The sequence below is a fragment of the Copadichromis virginalis genome, linkage group LG3 (assembly GCF_057382275.1).
Source record: "Copadichromis virginalis isolate Kocher_CV1m ecotype Utaka linkage group LG3, C_Virginalis_male_GT1.1, whole genome shotgun sequence".
Lineage (NCBI taxonomy): Eukaryota > Metazoa > Chordata > Actinopteri > Cichliformes > Cichlidae > Copadichromis > Copadichromis virginalis.
The window spans coordinates 11,951,943-11,975,637 of record NC_140620.1 but is presented as its reverse complement, the minus strand read 5'-3'; the positions used below and the strand labels follow the sequence as shown (position 1 = coordinate 11,975,637).

Genomic DNA, 23,695 nt, shown 5'->3' with positions numbered 1-23,695 from the left:
TCCTTGCTTTTGCAGCCCTTGCAGTGTTCCCTTGCGTTCTGATTAAACTCTGAAACTCCTGAAATCCCTCACTCAAGAGTTCTTGCTCTGCTGCCGAAAAATACCGAACGCGCTCCTTCGACATTTTCGCCGACCAATCAAAGGGTTGCCGATCAATGTTTCTACTATCGATGCGTAGCCCCTTTTACGACACCCAGTGATCTCACATTACTTCATCCAGCTGTACTAATCGTCAACAACAGGTGTGTTCGGAGAACCGGATTAGCGAGCTCAAGGATAGCGCGATGATTTGGTCTTGGATGTGTCATTTGATCTTGGATGTAGTAAGCGACGTACGAAGAACGGGCCCCTCACCCTGAAACATCGACCGTAGCTACAATGATGCAGATGTGTTTCCATTCAGATCATGGACATAAAGCAGCTCCAGGATGAACAGTGTGAAAGAACTTTTCCAGGCATGAAGCTCAGCCAATCACAGGAGAGGGCATGATTAGCTGACAGATCTGCAGGGATTTGAAGGTTCTTTGTGCGGCTGACAGAAAGTGGATCAACAGGTGTAAAACTATGAGGAAACACAACAGTCTCCCCTTTTCTTAGGAGTCAGTTTTTGCAGCCTGACATGATGTCTGGCTGCACACATATTTGAAATGTAAAACAAAAACAGCTGAAAACTGAACAATAAAACCATCATGCATGTAGCATGATGTGTTGACCCGACATCGTGCTACATTGTATAGGCACCAAACAGTTTTCTCATGCCCATTTGCAGAGAGTAAGGGTGCCCTCCATTCACAAGGTGCGGCATCAAATAACCATCTTGCAAAATAAAACAAAGGACTTGTCAAGGGGTCCGTTCTTCGTACCTTGCTTACTACATCCAAGATCAAATCATCGCGCTAACTTTGAGATCGCTATTCCGGTTCTCTGAACACACCTGTTGTTGACGATTAGTATAGCTGGATGAAGTAATGTGAGATCACTGGGTAGTGATAGTGGGTAAGACGCACGAAGTGGACATACCTGAGTGGCCGCGATCTAATCTTGTTTACATAAAGTAAGCCTGCTCCCGAGCAGGTTTACACTTACGGATCTGTTGCTATGACAGCAAGTCCCGGATGAGCTTCAGAGAACCGAACGATCCAAGATCACGCGAAATCGTCAACAATCAAATCCAGCTAACTTACTTAGCGAGGTACGAAGAACGGGCCCCAGGTCTGTGTGCAGGGAGGCAGGAAAGGACAAAAAAATAAATAAATTGCAGACTCAAACACTGAGGCAAAATTGAAATGCAAAAAAAGCAGCTTTATTTATGGACACTAGGAGAACTTAACTAAACTTGAGGATGCAAAAATAAACTGAGCAGGCAGAACACACAGACATGTATGACAGAGATTACAACACTGACAAAGAGAAACACGGGGCTTAAATACACTGAGGGATAACGAGGGAAATGAGCGTCATCAGGGAGACACAGCTGGGAGAAATCAGACTTAACGAGCCAGGGGAAGCAAAACTAGAAACACTGACATGAGACACAGACCTTCAAAGTAAAACAGGAAACACACCAACTGAACTCTAGACATGAAAACTTAGAGACTGAGGAGACAGAAAATAGAGGCCTGAAAAGCAGGACAGATAGGCACAAAGAAAGCACAAATGAGCAAAACCTAAGAACTAAAACCATAGTAGCCATAACTGAACCTGGGTAATAATAATAACTATAATGATCGAAACAGCACAACAAAGGATTCAGAACATAAGGCATAATATAAAATACAAAAACATGGCTGGATAAAAGAGGAGCAGCTGTTCTTTATTTTTGTCGGTCCCCATAATAGAGCAAAAAAAAACAAAACAAAAAAAACCACAACAACTCTTCAGCGGAAACTGGCAGGAAACGAAGCATACTAAGGACGGTGCTGGCAGCCACTTAAAAGAAGTGGATCTTTCATCAGTTTTGTGAGGAAAGATGATTCATATAAAACTGGCTGGAACTTGGACTATACATACAAATCTAATTATACCATAGCTAACTTCTGACATAGCTTTAGAAACCTTTTTAAAACTCGAGAACAAATACTAATAAGTAAAAGTTATTAAGGTGTTTTGCAATCAACTGTTCTCATAATCAATTAACTAAACAGTTTACTCTCATTTGGTTTTAAGCTTTCATAAACGTGTGTAGGTTCTAATTTGACATTTAATTTGTGTCTTCTTTTTTTGTCAAAAGTGGGTCAATGATGTTGTTGTCAGATGATTGGCAAAAAGTTTACAGTGGTTTTCTCTGATAAGACTGAAAATAAGTCAAGAGAAACAACAACTGAAAAATAATGTATACATAAAAGATGTCTTTATGGATGAATTATAGGCAAGGATGTGCCTAAAAGTTTAATTCCCCTGGTTGTTTCCTTGGAAATTTGTTTTATCCCTCATCCAAGTGATTTCTTCAGTCTGACAGTGATGAAATGTTTGCAAACTGTTGCGTCCAGCTGAATTCAATCGACTTTTTAAGGAGTGTAATTATATGCTGAAATGCTCACCAAAGCTGAGGGGAAGTGAAGGTCCTTGCAATATAGGTGAAACTGACCCCCAGATCAGCCTGATAACATACAAACTGCTGTTTGCATTTTTATTTCTCCTTATAGTTGGACCTAGTATATACAAACTACAAATCACCTTTGAACAGAAAGTGTTCTCAGTTGAATTCCTGCACAGAGGATGTAACACCCATGATAAGCGTGAGGTGTGTGTCCTTGTCACGAATCAGCCATCCTCAGCTTCCAGGTTAGGAAAAGTGGAAGCATTAGATATTCAAGTACATCTCTCCACAGCTGCTGATGTAATCTACAAAAAACAAAGTTTGTTAAAAACACTTGCAGGTAAATCACCACTGATTTATCAGTGACATCTAATTTCAACAATATCCTGTACAAAATGGAACTATATATGTCAGATGTGGTGTGATGCCCATGGGGTTTTTAACAGGAACCTACAAACCTTTAGAGTACTCATGCTACTTTACCAAACTTTTGATGGCTCAGTGTGCACTTCCTGCTTTAAATACAGTTACTTTTAAGATTCAGGAATCTAAGTGATAAGAGGCCAAAAATGTTTGCTTATGAAACTAAATCAGTGTCACTGCCCTCTGCTAAGACTGGAGATAACACAAAGAATGAGAGAACTGACAGCTGTTATTTTAATCAGCCTGTCCCAGTTCTTTTAACTCTAAGTATCACAACATCAAAGCATGTCAGCATTTTAATCATGATTTTAAGGCTGCAGGTTGCAGCCATTGTGTGAAAGTAACGGGGTTCTAATTAAGACTTGTTATTGTCACTGATTTCTGTAACTGATCTGATTCCGATACACAAGGGACCAATTCAATTTGATCCCCGATTCGATTTAATTTTGACTCAGACAGTCAGAAATATTAAAATTCTGGTCATTTATTAGTACATACTATATTTTTTTATATCCATCTAATTTTATATTTTTTATATCTATCAGAGGTGTACGCATCAGAGCAGATGCCTTTGTGTCAAGTAACTGAGGATAAAACCGCAAAACATGAAGGAGATTTTCCTGGCCTGACTTTAGCAGATAACCATAAAAAGATAGAACGAAAACTAAAAACCATGAATCAACACATGAACATTACCTGATACTGCAGAAGTGAAGCACATAAATGTTATAGCGGTTTGATTAGAGACACAGCTAAGAGTTTTGCAATCTTTTCTGTTTACCTGCTCTTTAATCCTGTTGGCGTTTTAGCTGTTTGGCGGTTGTTGAAATAGTTTCAGCTTTAACCTAAGACTCTGGTGTTTCTGGCAAAATACATTTATATTTAAAAGTCAATTCAGAATTTAATCAATCGATATCACTATATTCAAACTAAAATCGATTTGAATAGGGGAAATCAGTTTTTTAAACCCAGCTCTAGTTCTAATACTACTTCTTCTTTCTTACAGTTGTATTGGCGGTTGGCAAACAATTGAAAGGTGCATTACCGCCACCAACTGGTATGGAGTATGGTCTGGAACGACGCTCAAAAAAAAAAAATAGTTATAATATTCTGAGCTGCTTCAAACTTTATTAGCTTACTAAAAACAGTAAAAAGCTTGTACTGCTGGGGCGTAATACATTCATAAGCTCATTAGGTCAGATTTCTCCCAGCTGTGTTTCCCTCCTGTCTCCCATTCCATGATTACTCTCACATGTATTTAAGCCCTGTGTTTTCTTTGCTCTGTGTCGTGTCGTACCCTCATATTACACTGTGTGTTTTGTTCCTAGTTTAGTTTTCTCTTTGATTGTGTCAGCAATACAGGTGAGATTTTTGAGTTTACGTTTTGTATCCTGGAGTTTACATTTGGGTCCTCCTCTACTGTCCACACACAGCATTCATCCGTGACAGCAATTTTAAAAATAGATAGCAAATCAAACAGTTAATCCCAAAGCTAATCTGTGAGCTAACAGGAGGGGAAATGGATTTGAAATGAGTGGAATCAGCATTCTAAATGTCAGAAATAAATCTTAGATGTTTCTATTGATTTCTTTCTCTTTTTTAAATTGTGTTTTAAAAACAATTTTGAAAATTAGTTTTTTTTTTTTAAATTTAGAATTCAAAAATAGTTTTTGAAATGAGGTTTTATTGAAAGTTTAATTCTTCTTTTCTGAAACTCATGAATATTGATTTTAAAAATGTGCTTTTATTTAAAATTAAATCCTTAAATAATAAATGATATACATCTAGGATCCCATCTCATTTGACCTGACTTACATCCCTGCACCCCACTGACTATCCCTCTTTTGTCCTGTCTGTTTCAACTTGTCTTGTGTGTCATGTCCTGTATGGGTTTTGCCCTGTTAAAAATAAATTTAAAAAAAGAAGTCAGATAATACAAACAAACTGGTTAAACTCCAGTAATACTGTATTAGAGACTTAAAAACTTGGAAGTCCTCTAATTTTCTTCTTTGAAATTCAGATAAATTGAGTAAATTCTTGTACTTGTCTCTGCAAATATAATAAATGTGGTATCCAACCTGGCTCCAGTAACACTGAGGATTCTTGGCCTCATTCTTGACCAGGTAATTGTTTCTAATCTTAGTACTGCTGGTATATATACTGCATGACTGTACTGTCAGTCACAGGAAAACATACAAGATACAGTGCTCTAAGCTCTCCTACTCACAGTGACATTATAAAAATCAGATATCACTTGACCTGTCTGAACTGCCTGTCTCCATGGTGATGACCCCACCTACTGAGATTTGATGTAAAGACTGCTGATTTTACAACAAGGTATAATACTGTATTGAACCAATCAGACAGGAAATGTCTATTTTAGCATTTAATGTGCCTCAACTTTGCTGATGAGGTGATTTAATACCTTTTTAATTAATGTATCAAATTAAATAACTAATCTGTCTTTATTTCTTTATACATTATATTTGCAAGATGTTTCACTGGTGGATTTTAATTGCTAATCCAGTAAATTAACAATTAAACTCATCCTGTTTAGATGAGTGACTGATTGTTTCAGCTGTGCTGGTGTCTGATACTCTGAGAGTAAAGAAAAATATAAAAACCACATGACAGTTTATATGAAGTCAGTAAGTACAAACAGATTCCCTGTTTTATGATAAGGTTAATACATTTTGTCTATGAAGGTTCTCAGTTAATACATTTTATTTGAAAAGATAAACTGCATTTCTTACTGAAGCTCATCAGATAAAGACTTTACAAAGCACTTGTTAAAGGCAAAAGATTAAATTTCACAACCACAACCATATACATCATTTCCCCCGTTTATGGACAATAGCGCTTGGACATCATGGACACTCAGATAAAACTCATGGACATTTCCTCTTCGGTGTGGACCAGTGTTTTTGATATTGTGGTGTGTGATTTATGGGATGTTTTATTATTTGATTGAACCACTGCAGCAGGAGTGATTGTTTAAGAGAGGGAAGAGAGGTGTGTGACGGAAGTGATGGACAAAGTAAGCGACTCATGTTGTAACTAACGTCAGAGATTTGGGCAGAAAATTAAAGCGAATGGTAGCTCAGAATTGAACAAATTTCTTTAAGCTTCAGTTTTACCAAATACACTTATCAATTGTCTTATAACTAACAACATTTGTGTAAATCATCTCCAACACCCTGGAGAACAACGGGGAGAGTTTAGAGGATCTCCAAGATTACACCGATCAGTGCTTCCAGGATCTCGTAATGAAGAAGGCCCAGTGTGCATCTTCCCCGGCCAAATCTGAGACGCTGTCGTCGAAAAGATGTCGCCCGGCAGATTCCCCCAGCACAACATCACCAGCCGGCAAAGATAGCGAGCAATTAAGAGGACAACCAAAGCTGTACAAAACACCCACAAACTTATCTCACTACAACGTAGCACTGAAAATATGACTCACAGCTCGAGCTCGACACAGCTGCTGTAACATAAGACTGACATCCAGCTAACCACAGCTAAAAAGATATTAGAGAAAACTTACAGTTTCCTCAGGTTTCACGAGTTGAGTTGTTTCACGCTGAAAAGTTGTTGTTTTGGCTCTCACTGAAGACACCGACACTGAAGACATAGCTGTTCTTTTGTGCTGGTTTTAAGCGAAACATTCTTTGTATGTGAGGAAAATGCTGTTCATCCTCTTCAGCTCTAGCGTAGACAATTGGCTCTGCCATGTTTTCATGTTTCTTCTTTTCGTGTGTCCGCTACTTTGAAACGCTTGGGCCGCTCTTCCCGCCACAGTTTCAAACTGGTCATGTGACTGCATGGCCACATCTGATTGGTAAAAAAGTTACCGGAAACTCCACTAGCGACATGTTATTTAATGTGTTAGACTAATTTTTTTTTTTTTTAAACTAACGAGTCGAATTTTGCAAATGTACACAGCAAATTCAAAAGTGTTAAATGTTTTGGTGTTAATAGTCTTCTTGCAAAAGTAGAGTTAATTTTACTCTAAGTAGAGTCACATTCTTTTAATGTAACTCTGAGGTGTAAAATGATAGTAGTTAAAATCGAGTGTTAAAAATGAGTGTTTCTATGTCAAATCTGGAGGTGTTACAATGGAAACATTAACTCTTGACCTCTTGACTCTGAACTCCTACAGGAGTTATGACACCAATAGAGTAAATTCACAGACTCCGCCCCCAGCACCGTAGGCTACAATCGAAGCTGAAGTGAAGCCGTTTCAGAACATTTCTACATATTTGAGTTGCTTGCCATGCATGGTAAGTCATTTTTTTCAAAGATTGTTTCAGTTATTATTATGAGCTTTTACTTCTGTGGCTCTTTGGAGTTGAGACAAAGCTGTGTGAAAGGCATTAGCCCTGTTGCTCGGTGATAGCATAATATTCTGTTTTAGCTAGCTGAAAGGTATTGTTTGCGGGCAAAATACCACAGCCTTGAAAAAAAGCTTGCATGTGAATTTTCAGTCAAACTTTTGGTCAAATACACCTAAAACAATGTGTAGAATATGAAACGTTGGTATAATGGTGCTACTTGAAGCCTGAAACCGATCGCCCATAAAAAAAAAAAAAACGAGCAAACAGCAGTAGCAGGCGTCCTGACTGGTTTCTACGTTAGCATAGATCCCTCCAGAGTTTTGTGCACACGGTTTAGGTAAAAATTAAAAAGGTTGAGGTTTTACATTTAGTTCAGTATTACCTGTTGCCTGTGTCCTTGTCTTTTGGGAAAATACTTTACACAAGTAATGGCTCAAAGAGGATTCCTTTTTTTTTTTACTGTGCTGCAATTGTTTACTGGATTATTTGTGCCATTAATTAGTGTCAACTAATTTTTATTCAATCTCCGCACAGCATATGCTTGTGAAGATGGAATATGGGGGAGAGCAGAAGTGCGTTGAAGTTCCACAAAGGGATGAATGAAGGACATGCATATTGTATTGAAGAAATAAGTGATGAGAATGCTGTTATTTGCATTTACCAGCTCACCTATGTCAGACCTTTTGATAAACAAAATTCTAATGAAAGTGAGAACATGTACACTGTTACATCTTTCAGAAAATGTTTTGAAATTGTGGTGCACAGTTCAGAATAAATGTTTTTCAAAAACCATTGCGTCTTTTTAGTAAATGTTTATTTCCAAAAGAAATTTCTAGAAGGTCAGAACAGTAAAATTCCCGCTTTTTAGAATCAATTAGAAGATAACTCTTACGTAGTTAAACTAAAATACTCTTTGAGAGTTAATATATAAACTCTTAACACCAAGTGTTAAATTATCAACTCCAGACAGATTTGGTGTTTAACACTAAATCAGAGTTAATGTACCAACTCTCCAAAAAGAGTTAAATTAACACTCTCTGGTGTGGACCCATATAGACACTTTAATAGTGTTGAAATCAAATCCGACAGTGTTAATTTGGACATGCTGGATTTGCTGTGTAGCGGAGTAAAAGTACCGTTTCTTCTTCACAAATGTACTCAAGAAAAAGTAAAAAGTATCGTGCAAAAAAGGTACTTTAAAAGTACATTTTTTTCAAAAACATACTCAAGTAAATGTAACGGAGTAAAAGTAACTTGTTACTACCCACCTCTGGTGTGATATCAGAGCAGAATTAACACCATTAATGAAACCGTCAATGGTTTAATTGGAATCTTTCCGGGTTTTTTTTTTCTTCTAGTTTTTTTTTTCTCTTTCCCCCCTCTTTTTTTATGCTGCTCACCCTTGTCCTTGGTTTCTTTCTTTCTTTTTTCTTTCTTTCACTGCTTCGATCACCTTCTTCCACACTCATCCACAAACAACATCCTTCATTTCAACACATACGCACAGCATGATCACGCACAGTCATGCGCTCAACGGCAGCACATTTACATCAGTCAGACAGCGCACACAGACCTACAGGATACACACGCTTAAGCCAAGCGTACCCATATTAGTAAATATGCACACACATAGTCAGACTCAGGGAGCATCTCGCCACACATTTCTTTTCTGTCCTTCTCTCTATTTACGAACAAGTGATGTATTCTCTCCACCTGTCTAAGCGACACACACAGCATACATCCCTAGTTATACACACACATCTTTGGGCGCACTAAGATTCGTTACATGTGTTAGAGTTTGTATTTTTGATTGTCATTTATGCTTAGAAATATTTAACCATAGATGCTTAGAGGTGTATAATCAATTGTGTAGTGATAAGTTGTGTGATCTTTAACAGGCTACAGAGGCTTGGTGTGTATTCCACACTAGAATGCACACCTACATCCTGGGAGCATGGGAAAGTTCGTACCTTGTTTAATTGTTTTATGATAGGATTAACGTAGTTACGTCTGTTCTAGTCTAAGTGCTTTTTGTGTATAAATGAACTGCTGGACTTCCTCACTGTATTATCTAGGATGAGGGGGGGTCTACCCTCTTCCTGACCAAGGATGTTTGCTTGTGTGCTTTTATGACCCTTTGATCAGCAGTACCACACACACACACACACACACACACACACGCACCCACCACACACGCACACACAGGCAAGGTACTCTTTGTTTGTATGTAGACGTCATATGTTAATGAACCTATGCATATTCATGTAACCTCAATAAAAGGGCAGTGGTACGGGAGAACGGAGAGAGCAACTGGGGTTAAGCGAAGGAACGGCGCTCTGTCCGGTCTCTCCCGTGCACGAGTAACATGAAGAACTTTGCCTACTCGTGTCTTGCTTTGCAGTGTAATTATATTGTCTTAACGTTCCAGCGAATAGGTTCAAGCTACAAACCTATCATTAATTGGTCCTTCGATGCCGGAGCCCTGGAATCGCATTCACCGAGGGGAGGAGGGACACGCTGAAAGACTGACGTCAGCCAGGAAGTTCCTGTGGATTCGCGGTCTGTCTTTTCTCCTCGATAAATGGCGATCGGCGGGATTCGAGGCTGATATTACACGCTAAGCAACGCCAAGTAAGTTTAAAGAGGCCGACTCTATAACCGTGTCGTTGTGCAGTCTCCGCCATTTTGTGAGGCGTTGAGAAGTTCGCTGCTTTGTGGAGTGATAACTGGGTTAGTGTCCCGAAAAAGAGGTTTTGGTTAAATCGCCCAAGGGCCCAAGCGTCCGGTGAGTGTCCGGTTTTGAAATCGCCCTGGGTGTGTGTCCCGAGCGTCCTTTCATTGGGTTTTGTCGCGCGACTGGGTGAGCGTCCCACAACTGGGTCAGGGTCCCGAGCGGTCCGGTGTGAGTCCGGAGTAGGCCTATTTTGTGTTGTTGTCATTGTCGTCGTCGTCGTCGTCATTGTTGTTGTTGTGTGTGAGTGTGTGCGGAGCAGAACACGTGGTCTGTGACACCGACTGTTGTTGTTATCATGGTTTCCTAAGCAACCGGGGGTGTGTGGAGAAGGGCCAGCCCACATCAGCAGCACTTGAGATGTGCTCTGGTGGATGGCTTTCCCCCCACCCCTTGCTGACACAAAATGTTAACTCTTTAGCTTGCCCTGATCAACAACAGCCTGTGTGCCAGACCATAGACGTAATTGAGGTGGATAGTTGTTAAAAGTAACCTACATTAAGCTTGTGGTTGCTCAAATTCAGTACAATGACATGTGAGGTGAAGTGATATAGGTAAATATTTAAACTAATGAAGTGCATAGAGGCACTTGACCTGTGTGAAAGACTGTCGTCTTATTATGAGCCATTGATGAGATATACAGCACACCTGTGAAAACAACTAATATACTGAACCCTGCATGAAACATCTAAAAGTATGTGATGGAGAAGCTGTATTGAATATGAAAGTGTAAGACTTTGCCGCTGTGGGCAGAGCATGCGTTGCAGTTTTTTTCTGAGCTGATGAGCAGGCTACACATTATCAGATCGAGAGCTGTCTGAGGACTACTCAAAGAGAGGGAAACAGAGCTAGGATAACTGTGATAACTGGAGTGTGCAGCGTTTCCATGAGCAGTTTTCCTGCATCTTGACTCGTGTGTGTGTGTGTGTGTAGCATCAGCATCATGTTTTTGTTTATTTGTTTTGTTGGATTGAAAATAATTAAATAAACGTGTGATCATGCCTATGGATCACCATGGCACATATCTCCAGCCATATGATTTATTTATGCAGATGACAAAGTGAGTGTGAATGTGTCTGACATCACAGTGTTTTTGTGCACTGTGCAAAAGTAATTGCCTCTGATTGTGAGTGAGAGCGGTGATTCTGCAGGTCACCAGCTATTGTGGAAAAAAAAAAAGAGTGAAAAAGAGACAAAAATTACATTGTAGACGAAGAAAAATAATCATAGGAAAAAGGTTTCATGTTGATCAGCCGAAAAACAACCACAATGTCATTTTATGCTTTTGAGAAAGGATTGTTCACACAAACACACACACACAGAGAGAGAGATGTGTGTTGATTAAGCAGTGATGATAATAATGAACATGTCTTAGTTTGTCACTTTCAGGTGAAAAGCAGACCTGAATCAATTTTCCACATGCAGCGGTCGGACGAAAAGTTATAGTTTAACAATTGGAAACGTTCAGGCCAAGTTTCTGGCTGACTTATTTACAGCACCATGTGTTTCTCAAACTCACAAGCAAGCGCTCACTCCTCCCTGAAGACAAGGAATGCAGCTCCAAAGCAATAACATGGCAGATAAAGAGACAGCAGCAAGCAGCAGCAATGTGGACGAAAAGCACCAGAGAAGAAGAAAGCAAATACATCTTCCTATCTGATTGGATGAATTCCACGGAGGGGCGAGCAAGATGGCGGCGTGAAGAGGAGTTTTTGTTCGAGCTCTTAGCACGAGACACTTATTTGACGTCTTTCTGGCTTTTGGGACTTTTTTGGAGATCAGCGCGCTAAGCTTGCTGGATCTGAGGCCAGGCTCTGCGGCGGCAGCATGTTAAAATGTTCAGAAAAGACTGAAGAAGACGGCTTCCAAGCCGAAGAAGGTCGGCCCCAGCGTGGGCGAGTTGATCGTGAAAGCCGTGGCCGCTTCCAAGGAGCGCAGTGGCGTGTCCACAGCCGCTCTCAAGCAGGCTCTGGCTGCCGGAGTCTACGATGTGGACAAGAACAAGGCCCGTGTCAAGACCGCCATCAAGAGCCTGGTGGCGAGGGGCACTCTGGTGCAGACCAAGGGCACCGGGGCCTCCGGATCCTTCAAGATGAACAAGGCTACTGAGACCAAAGCCAAGACGCCCGCCGCGGCCAAAGCCAAGAAACCGGCAGCAGCTGCTAAGAAGCTGCCTCAGCGAGAGTGGTGAGAACACAAATTTTGTTATTAAATGTGGGAAATCAAAATTTGGGTCAGCAAACATGGGAAAAGAAAACTGACTGCTTAAGTGGGAAAATTGAGAAGGAGTCTGAAACACTGCGAAAATAGAAACATATACAAAATCATACAGAACATGCATTAACCATACTAACACTCCAAACACAAGAGAGCTGATGAAGATTAGACAACATCTTAAGCGTGAGTCTGTTTATCATCTTGTCCAAGTCACCTCGTGTGATGCAAAGACCAGTGGACTCATAGCACATTAGTTAAGAAATGATCAAATAACAACAGAAGTGTGTAGGAAAGGCAGCTTTTAAGAACATGCTCTGCTGGATATGCAGCTCCACAGACATTGATTAAACCTGCCTAATAACACAAACACCCATGTAATGAAAATTAACTTGTTATCTTTCATCAGTGTTAAAATAGTGTCAATTTAACAGACACTTGTTATCAAATACTGAATTTATCCAATGCAAAAAATTGACTCTCTAGGTTGCAGGACAACAGTTTAACTTTTGTGGGAAAAAAAGATTCTGGTTTGACCAACCAGTGATCAGACAATAAATTTAGTGTTAAAATGGTAAATTGGGAGAAGCTTCCTGCTTGATTGATGCAGCAAGTGATTTACTTTATGAGGGGAATTGTCTTTTGTGATAATATTTTGAACATGCATTTCTGTTGTCCTGTCAACTTAGTGGGTTAATAGCTGATATGCAAATTAGTTGATCGGTCTTAGATTAATGAAAGGTGATTGAATTCTAGCACGAGTGAATGAGATGTGTTGGAGTTTGTTGTGTGTTGAGTGGAGACTCTAAAACACTGAGTTTCCTGTTTGATGTGCGAGTGAATCCTGTATTTAGATACACAACTCTGAATACGTCAGAACAAACGTGCATGACAGCATGTCATACAAACCTATCAACATGGAATGTAAATGGAGCTGGCTCCAGAGAAAAGAGGTTAAAATATTTAACCAACTCAAAAAACTGCCGGCAGATGTTGTCCTTTTACAAGAGACCCACAGACCTCTTAGAGGTTTAAAAGAGCTTAAAACACCTGAGTTCCCTAATGTGTTCTCAGCTTGTTATAATTCTAGACAAAGGGGAGTAGCAATTTTAATACATACATATATTGATTTCACAGTACTCGATACAGTTATAGATCCAGAGGGCAGATTCTTAATCATTAAACTATCTATACTTGATAAAAATCTATGTATTGTAAGTGTATATGGTCCAAATGTTGATGAGCCCTCATTCTTTCACGGTTTTTTCAGTGCACTCTCTGAACACTTAGATGGTACACTTGTTCTTGGAGGCGACCTCAACCTTGGACTAAATATACAGAATGCTTTCTAAAACAGATGAATCAATATCACTTCCTACTGCAAAATGGGAAGCGGATTTATCAGTTAACTTAGACCAAAACTTCTGGTCTCAGATTTGCTTAAAAACCTTTCATTTAATTAGAAATCCCAGTCTGCAATTAATTCAATACAAAATACTACATAGAGTGCACTATACAGGTCATCGGATGTTCAAGATAGGCTTTACGTCTACCAACAACTGCTCACACTGTCAAACCAAAGCGCACTGTGCGCACAATAATATTCAATATTTAGTATTTACTGTTATATTCACATAGATAATCGCGATGATGTTGTTTATTATATTGGTCTCTTTTTTTGCTTGTTTTCTCTTTTTTCTTTCTCAACAGGTGATCCAGGTGGTTGATATATGCATTTTTTGTCTGTTTTGTTGGTTTTTGTTTTTTGCCCTTTATCATCGTTCCTCTTCACCGCTGTTTTTCTTTCCCTCTTTCTTTCTCCCTTTTCTTTTCCCCAGTCATGTCTGTCCCGTGTGTAGCAAGTGAAAATAAAATAAAATAAACAATAAAAGCAAAGGTGATTAAAATACACCAATACGGCAAGGCCGGGATGGTCCATTTGGTAAAGTAAATGTATTGGGTATCTTTTTTGGCCTTTAGACAATAATTCTGATGGCAAAAGAACCAAACAGGACAGGCGAAAAAAAAGGAAAAAAAGAAAAGAAAAGAGTGATTGTTTACATCTTTCCTTTTCTTCCCTTGTTTTTCCTTGGTTTTGTTTAAATACATGGTACCTGCAAAAGCATTTTGTGTTGTGTGTATTTATTTATTACTGAGCATCAGCTCCAGCAGCAGTTCTTAAATCTTCAGATTAATAATAGCCCAATATTCTGCTTAATACGTAATGTGTATCAATTCATTAGCGATTCATCAGTGTTACAGGTCACTGACAGATGTGACTGGACACAAGTCACATCTGACTGAGGCCAAATGTCCTCTGATATAACTGCAGTCAAATCAGATCTGGTATTTGTAAGAGCGCCAGCTGTTGGTCAGAAAGTGACATTACAGGTAACAGTCAATATACAGGACATTTAAGGTAGAAAATGCACAAACACACAGATCAAACTGATTGATCAGCCATCAGAGGAGTCAGATCAATGGAGCTGCTTCTGTTCCTGATGTCCCCTGTTTGATCCTGGACCTGAACTCTCCCTGCAGAGGAGACACAAGACAGTCACACACACAGTAAGACACACACACACACACACACACACACACACACACACACACACACACACACACACAAACCTTTGACTCTGAGCAGCACTCTTTTGTATCTCTTGATCTCCCCGTAGACTCTACAGCTGTACCTCCCACTGTCTCTCTCTGTGGGCTGTTTCAGGGTCAGACTGAGGTCTCCAGGCTTCAGCAGAGATCTTCTCTTCATCTTTGTTCGGTCTCTGTAAAGCTGGTGCTGTTCTCCAGGCTGATCAGAGCCATTCTTATACACGTGGACCTTCCTGTCATCATTGTTCCACCACACCACCTTAGCATCTGCAGGCAGCTCTTTTGTGGTTTTGAAAGGTAGCTCTACAGACTCCGCCCCCTCCTCCACCTCCACCTGACAGACTGAGAGGACAACAAATTTCATAAACAGTCTAAAGCACAAAATAAGATTTGTGTTCATGAAGATCTCATCATCTCTTCTTCTTCTGCAGCTCACACCCAGCAGCAGCACTGACCTCTGACTTTCAGCTCCACTTGTTTCATCAGGATTTTTTCCCCCTCTCTGTTGCAGACGGTGCAGGTGTAGATGTCCGCGTCCCAGTCTGTGGGGTATTTCAGGGTCAGACTGAGGTCTCTAGTTTTCAGCAGGTCTTTATTCATCTGTGTTCTGTCTCTGTAATGGTTGTCCTGATCTTCAAGCTGGCCAGATCCGTTCTCATACACGTGGACCTTCCTGTTGAATCTGGTCATCCACTTCACTTTAGCATCTTTAGGCAGGTTTATAGTAGTTTTGCAGGGCAGCAGGACAGATGCCTCCCCTGAATCCACCTCCACCTGGGGGACTGAGAGGAGTCAAAACACAACATGAGCTGTGCAGCAGAAGCAGCTCTGAACATGTTTTGTCTGAATGGAGAAAATGGCATCTTTTCAATGAAATCAAGTTTGACTGGTTCCAGTCTGAAACATGTTCAACTGAACAGAAACGGTGTCTTATTTGGTTTCTGTCTAATCAGCAGCAGAGCTCTGTCTTAAAGAACTCTGCTGTTTTATTTCAGAGTCAAAGACTTATTTGCCACCTTGTTACCTGAGAGCTGTCCTATCAAGCAAGTTTGATTTATTCAGACTAAAAAAATATTGAAATAAAATAAAAATGTTTCAAAATAAAAGCAAAACTGAATTTTAAATGTCAGCAAAATCTAAATGAACATGATTCTCTGCATGCCAGATACATTATGTCATAAAGACGTCTGTTCTGTGACATGAATGAGTTCTTCTTTCAGAAACAGCTCAGCTGAGACAAATACAGACTAGTCAGTACAATTCATTAATAAAGACATCTGTTTCAGCAAATTCATTACTCGTTTTCAGGTGATCTGTTCTATTAGTGATTCCATTAATGTAAGAACATCTGCTTCACCTCTTGTTGGAGACAGAGTCAAAGCAAAGAAAGGCAATTTGATGGCAGCACTGTCATGGGCCTGTCCTGGGACATGAGTATCAGGCCCACTCCAATATAATCTTAGTCATTATTATCCTGCTGCATGGGCTGGGCTGTAGTTACATCGTAAGGTTTTAAAAACCGAGCTTTAAAATGAACAGTGGTAATAAAAACCGAGAGAGGCCGACTGTGATCACCGACTTTTTAAGAGGCTTGTTCAAATTACATGAAAAAAGACAACTGTCATGGGTCTGTAGTTCTGTCCACGGTTTTAGGGAACATATTTCGTTTTAAAGTAAGTTACAGGGCTTTTCCTGCCTTTCTGAGGGACTTGCATATGCAATATGATGATATGCATATCAGCATAATTATGGATTATTATGATATTAAAAAAGACACACTGTATGTTAAAGAAAACACATTAAGAAACAGATTATATTAGTGTTTGTTTTATGTGTATAGATTTTTAAAAATTATTATTCATGATATAACACGGTCTATAAATGCTTCGTAAGAATAGTTCTAGAACATTGTCTATCATTACTTTGTTATGGATTAGGTGCAAGATTTGTGAAGTGTGGATAATTAAATAATAGATTAATGCAATAGCAAACTGTGCCTTGTTGTCAGATGGACATCGAGTGGAGAGTGATAGATGAGATGAGGAGATGAAAGAGTAAGAGAGGCAAACTGAGTCACAGGCAGAGCCGAGTTTATTTTGTTTCCTTATGGTTCCAAGCACGTTCACCAATCTTTGCATTTAATGTCTACAGTCTCGGATCAGCACAGCCCTGCCCTCCAGCACTATCACAGCAGGAGCAGCAGAAACCCCACAAGAGCAACATTGTACCCATCAGGCAAACATGGAATATGTTTGCTTTGCCTTGTCCCCACCTGATGACAGTGATATAGTATGATGTGATTCCATATTAGATTGTTGATGAATGCGGGTTGTTGTTATTCGGCCTTTTCTCTGTGCCCCTTTTGAACTTTGAGCACCCGCCCATCTAAAAATCTCTGCACAGCCTTGTCCCTGTTTATGTGTATAGGTGTTTGGACATGAGTGTGTGTATCCGGAAGAAAGAATTACAAGAATCATCAGGCTGAGGAGAGTTCCTGCTCTGAAGCCAGCTGATTGCCTTCATCAGTTGCCTCTCTACTTAAGCGAGTGGCTGAGCTTCAGTCGGTGCTGGATCATTGAGTTCACAATGGGTTTGTTAGTGAGAACTTTGTGTGTGTGTTGCTTGGCAGTTTAATTCATGTGTTTTCTCACTAGGTATTGGGAACTGAGAGAAGCCACTGTACAGATTTGGAGTTGGGGTTGTCACAATTCACGCCACAGACGTGAGCACTGTGTGGGATTCGGGGAGAAACAAGGTAAAAACTATGTTTTGTGCTTTCTTTGTGCCTTTCTGTCCTGTTTTTTAGGACTCTATTTTCTGTCTCCTCAGTTTTCATGTCTAGAGTTCAGTTGGTGTGTTTCCTGTTTTACTTTGGTCTTTGTCTCATGTCAGTGTGTCTAGTCTAGTGTGTCAAAACCTTTGACCTGTATAAGCAGCACTGACCTCTGACATGGAGGTGCACATTTTTCCTTGTCAGTATGTTTCCTTTCCTGCTGTAGATGGTACAGGTGTAGGTGAAGTTGTCGTCATCCGTGGGATATGTCAGGGTCAGACTGAGGTCTCCAGGTTTCAGCAGAGATGTGCTCGTCATCTCTGTTCGGTTTCTGTAAAACCGGTGCTGTTTTTCAGGCTGGTCAGAGCCGTTCTGATACACATGGACCTTCCTGTTGTTTCTGTCCCTCCACTCCACTTTAGTGTGTTTTAGGAATTTAAATATAGTTTTGCAGGGCAGCTTGACAGACGCCACCCCTGAATCCACCTCCACTTGGTAATCTGAGAGGACAACAAAGCACAACACGATGACATCAGCAGCAGCTGTGATGGTCACATGACCTCCCTGCGCCCTTCTTGCCTTCTAGTCTCAATCAGATTGTGTCTCAGTTTGTTCCTGACTCGTTCTTTGATCTCACGATCTCATGTGTCTGGTCTGAACACAGTCAAGAGGCCACCAGAGGCCACCTGTTAACCACTGGTATTATGGGTAGTGTAGTAGGAAAGACTCTTACCTGACATGTAATAGTGACGTAAATAATATAAAAGACCTCCAAAAATCACAAAGACAAACAGGAGAACCAGAAGATCTTTGACCCAGGATGGAAATGGTTCTGTGGGGAAACATAAAACAAAATGACTTCTAATCTCTAAGCTGTGTCTACAGTATTGACCTTTGACCTTTATCTCCAGCACCTACTTTTGACCTGCAGCATGACTTTTTTTCTCAGGATGTCTTTGTCCCTGTAGATGGTGCAGATGTATCGTCCCGTGTCTTTCACTTTGGGGTGTTTCAGGGTCAGACTGAAGTCTCCAGTTCTCAGCAGGTCTTCACTCATCATCGTTCGGTCTCTGTAAACTTCGTCCTGAGTCATGACGTCATCATTTCTGTTAGAATACTCATGGACTGTGATGAGTCCGAGGTCAGAGCGAGTCCACTCCACTGTGGTGTCCTCAGGCAGGTCAGGTGTTGTGTTGCAGGGCAGGATGACAGACTCTGACCCTTCCCTCACCTTCACCTCCACCTGCTGGTCTGAGAAGACAAGAAACCAAAGTGTCAACCATAGAAGTGGCAGCAAAAGGCCTCTAAAAGTTTTGTGTTGGGCCATGCATAAAATTTTAATGTGTTTAATGTATGTACAGATGTGTGTGTGCTGAACCTCCCGGAGGTAAACATAAACACATCTGCACATGCACAGAACGAATTTCTTCTGCTTTGCTTCTCTTGTTTTGCTGTTTTCACTGAGGTCAAGTCTACAAACGTTCCTGCTGGGCTCATCAAGACCTTCAGAAACCGTTTAAGAAATACTTTGCTTTCATTTAACCTCTGACCTTTCTCTGTAGTACTGAATACGACATGTAATCACAGCAGGTGTTAGAATTTGATGCTGACCTTTGACCAGCAGCTGGATGTCTCTGAGTTTTCGTTCTTTCCCTCCAGCACTGATGGAGCAGGTGTAGTTGCCGCTGTCAGTCTTTGTGGGTTTCCTCAGAGTGAGACTGAAGTCTTTAATGATCAAAGCGTAACGATTCATTGATGTGCGTCTGCTGTAACGCTGGTTTTGTCCTGTAAGATCGTCTCCTTCTTCTCGTTGTTGGTGTACAGATTTGGGATCAAGGTCACTGCGAGTCCACATCACTGTTGGATTGTCCTCAGGTATAGAACCTGAGTACAGACATGATAGTAGGACAGACCTTTCCCCCTCATTCACCTCCACCACCACCACAGCCAGAGCATGCTGGGAAACTGGAAGGACAGAAACACAAACACAAATCAAATGAATGTTGTGGGTTTGACCCAGAGTTAAAAGATGCAATACAACCAACATTATCGTCATCCATCCTATTCCACTTATCCTAGTCAGGGTCACGGGGGGGAGGGGTTACACCCTGGACAGATCACCAGCTTGTCCCAGGGCTAACCATTCACATGTTCACACCAATGAATTACAAATTAACCTAATACCATGAACTGCATTTCTTTGGACATTGGAGGAAGCCAGAGTACCTATAGGGAACCGACGTAAACATGAGGAGAACATGCAAACTCCACACAAAAAGACCCCAGAGAAGCAGTGGAGTTGGACTCAGGACCTTTGTGCTCAGAGGCAACAGTGCTAACCACCAGAACACCATGTAGCCCAAGAACGCATAACAGCTTCAGTTATACACAGCATTCTTTTCCCAATTCAAAAAAACTATTGATACAATGTCAGTAACACAGAAACTGGAGAATTATAACAAATCTCACAGGCCATAATTTCCATCTTGTGTGACAAGACAGATGACCAGTCACACTCCTTCAGGACAGTCACAGTTTTTCACTCCAACAGTCCACAAATGCTCCAAAACATGTTACAAAGGCAACATGACATATTTACTTATTAATTCACAAGGAGGAATCTTGTTGTTATTAGGAATCTATATTCCATACAGAAATATTTTTATCTTCTATCTTTTAGTGTAGAGCATATCTAAAAACCATAGAGGCTCTCACTGTTTGGAGGTGATGGAGCTTCACTGTTTTCCAGAGAACTTTGCACATTCAAGCAACCAAAGGACTTGACATGGATTATGAAGTAGTATAATGGGAACGACTATCGGACCATGTGTTTTCCAGCTGCCTGTGACAAACAGCCAGATAAACTAATCCAGTGTTTGACAGAAACTGTCATGCTTTCCCGTGTCTCCCTGGCGTTCACCTCTGAGATCGCACTGTTGTTGTTGTTTCTCTCTTCTTTCTCTCTCCCTCACTCTTCTCTGCAGGGGTTGAACTTGTTGTGGGTTCCACCCTCAGGCCTGTGCCCTGAAAATAATTACTCACCTGCTGCTCATTATCTTGTCACTCGAGCCTCTGCTCAAGGTGACAGCTCAGTGTTTCTGACTGCTGGATCGTTGAACGACACTAGTCAGTGTAGCCCCGGCTATTTCCTGTAAATGCTCGTCTCTAGTCTTTTCCTGACTTGTAGTCATGTTTTCTTTTATATAGATCTTCCTGGACCTGTCCGTGTTTTCATCCCTGGAGTGTGATCATAAGCGTGTGTGGTTTTTCCCTCCCTTGTCCCTGAATTACGTGGAGCTCCTTTTCACTTGTACCTTGTATATAGCTCCTGATGATATTGTTTGTTTTTAGTTTCAGCACAGTCCTGCTCTTGCGTCCGCTCGTTCGTTGTGACAGACGATTCAGTCAAGTCATGAACTTTGACGCAACTCACTGGGCTCTCATGTCTCAAGACCTGCTGCACTTCAACACATTCATTTTAGAGCGAGATAAGAGAAAAGCTGATGATGAGAGCAGAGAGAGGAAGGTGTACTTACCGTGCAGGAGGATCACAAAAACCACAAACATCTTCATGTTCCTGTCAAACTCAGAGACTCTTTAAAAGCCCTTCAGGACATCAGCTCACAGCAGCTTCACTTTCCTCTGCTGATCATCTACTGACACTCTCACACTGCTCACACTGTCACAGCTCAGAGTTCAGCTTCACACTTTGTTAAAGCACATCTGTGGAATGAAGTCCGACCGGCCACAGATCACTTTTGAGGGAAGAGGAGGACGTCGGCTTTCCTCCTAGTTTCACGCCTGAGCGCTCCCGTTGGGGGGGGACTGCTTCAGCCTCAGCCCAACACGCACAAAGCTCCACCTTCAGTCCTAACACTGAAACATCGACTGTAGCTACAATGATGCAGATGTGTTTCCATTCAGATCATGGACATAAAGCAGCTCCAGGATGAACAGTGTGAAAGAACTTTTCCAGGCATGAAGCTCAGCCAATCACAGGAGAGGGCATGATCAGCTGACAGATCTGCAGGGATTTGAAGGTTCTTTGTGTGGATGATAGAAAGTGGATCAACAGGTGTAAAACTATGAGGAAACACAACAGTCTCCCCTTTTCTTAGGAGTCAGTTTTGGCAGCCTGACATGATGTCTGGCTGCACACATATTTGAAATGTAAAACAAAAACAGCTGAAAACTGAACAGTAAAACCTTTCAATATGTGACAGGCTTTTTTTTATGTTTATTTTAATCAGTGATTTCTACTGGCACCTGTTACGGATTCAAATATTGGGGATGTATACAAGAGGAAAAACCACAATAACAACACTGGTCCGGCCGGGTTGAGTCAAACGATGATTTTAATGATCACACGCGTGGGAGATGGACACCGTACGCAGACAGCATCAGATCTCAAAATGGTGGAGCATTGCTCAAACTCTTTGTGAAATGCACTATACACAGGTACACACACACACAGGTCTTTATCACCAGGTTCCACATTTATTTACAGTTTTCCCAGGTTATGACTGAACACAGTCTGACAGCTGTCGGTCCCAGCTGATTTCCTCCCCTCCGCTCCTCTCCGTCTCACTATAAAAAGGGAAGGAAACCATTATCAGTCCAAATCGCCATCAGCTGTTCACACTGGCATCTCCAGCACCGCCCCGTTGAGCCCACTGCACCACTCCTCCCCTGCAGCCGCGCCTGGGACCACACCTCCGCCACACCTTAAAGGGCTGTAAAGCCAGATACTACCGGGTGATCCGGGCGTTGGCATCCTTCATGCGGTGGAGCCACTGCAGCGGGGCGTGGTCCGAGCAGAGGGTGAATGAGCGCCCCAGGAGGTAATAGCGAAGGGAGTCGACCGCCCAGCGGATAGCCAAGCACTCCTTCTCCACAGTGCTGTACCGTCTTTCACGCTCCGCCAGCTTCCGGCTGATGTAAAGAACGGGACGGTCGTCCCCCCTTACCTGCTGGGACAAAACGGCCCCCAGCCCTCTGTTCGAGGCGTCAGTCTGCAGAACAAAAGGGAGGGAAAAGTTAGGAGTGTGAAGCAGCGGCTCCCCACAGAGAGACTTTTTCACCTGCACAAACGCCGCCTGGCACGGCCCCGTCCACTGAACCAGATCTGGAGCACCCTTTCGGGTGAGATCGGTCAAGGGGCTGGTCAGCTGCGCAAACCCTGGCACGAAACGCTGATAGTAAGCTGCCAGCCCCAGAAACCGTCTCACCTCCTTTTTAGTCCTGGGGCGCAGGCAGGATGCGATAGCCGCCGTCTTTTCCACCTGTGGACGCACCTGCCCGCCCCCCAAGTGGTACCCCAGATACTGTACCTCCCTCCGTCCAACCGCACACTTCTTCGGGTTGGCTGTGAGCCCCGCCCTCCTCAGGGACTCCAGTACCGCGACCACCCGCTGCACATGCTCCGCCCAGGTGTCGCTGTGGATGATCACGTCATCCAGGTAGGCAGCAGCATATGCAGCGTGCGGACGCAGCACCCGGTCCATGAGGCACTGAAAGGTGGCAGGGGCTCCGAACAAGCCGAACGGAAGCGTAACGAATTGGTACAACCCGTACGGAGTGGAGAAGGCCGTTTTCTCCCTGGACTCGGCAGACAAGGGAATCTGCCAGTAGCCCTTGGTCAAATCCAGGGTCGTGAAAAAATGGGCCGTGCCCAACCGATCCAGGAGCTCGTCGACCCGGGGCATGGGATAAGCATCAAAACGTGACACTTCATTCACCTTGCGATAGTCGACACAGAACCGTATAGACCCATCCTTCTTCACCACAAGAACGATGGGGCTACACCAGGCGCTGTGCGACTCTTCTATCACTCCCATTTTCAGCATTTCAGCCAATTCCCTCTGCACGATTTGCAGTTTATGCTCAGGAATCCTGTAGGGCCGTGAACGCACCGTCACGCCAGGCTGCGTTACAAAATGATGCTCAATGAGAGACGTGCGGCCGGGCAGGGGGGAGAACACATCTGCAAAACGCTGTTGTAACGCGACAACGTCCGCTCTCTGGGCCTGTGTGAGATGGTCATCACAAGGGAGGGAGGCGGGGATGATGGAATT

The 23,695-nt window shown here is 42.0% G+C and overlaps 1 protein-coding gene and 1 pseudogene across 1 annotated transcript; one reads left to right on the top strand and one right to left on the bottom strand.

Moving 5' to 3' along the window:
• Positions 1-6,228: 6,228 nt before the first annotated feature.
• Positions 6,229-12,215, top strand: LOC146712793 (histone H1.5 pseudogene; annotated as a pseudogene).
• A 2,163-nt stretch (positions 12,216-14,378) lies between these two features.
• LOC146712792 (uncharacterized) lies at positions 14,379-21,297 on the bottom strand. The gene is made up of 8 exons (XM_085443956.1): positions 21,158-21,297; positions 19,233-19,586; positions 18,540-18,872; positions 18,355-18,453; positions 17,792-18,121; positions 15,304-15,630; positions 14,870-15,190; positions 14,379-14,773 (listed from the first exon to the last, which is right to left on the bottom strand). Exons 1-8 carry the CDS (start codon positions 21,192-21,194, stop codon positions 14,682-14,684), a joined length of 1,893 nt encoding a protein of 630 aa, XP_085300082.1. The 5' UTR covers positions 21,195-21,297; the 3' UTR covers positions 14,379-14,681.
• Positions 21,298-23,695: the final 2,398 nt, after the last annotated feature.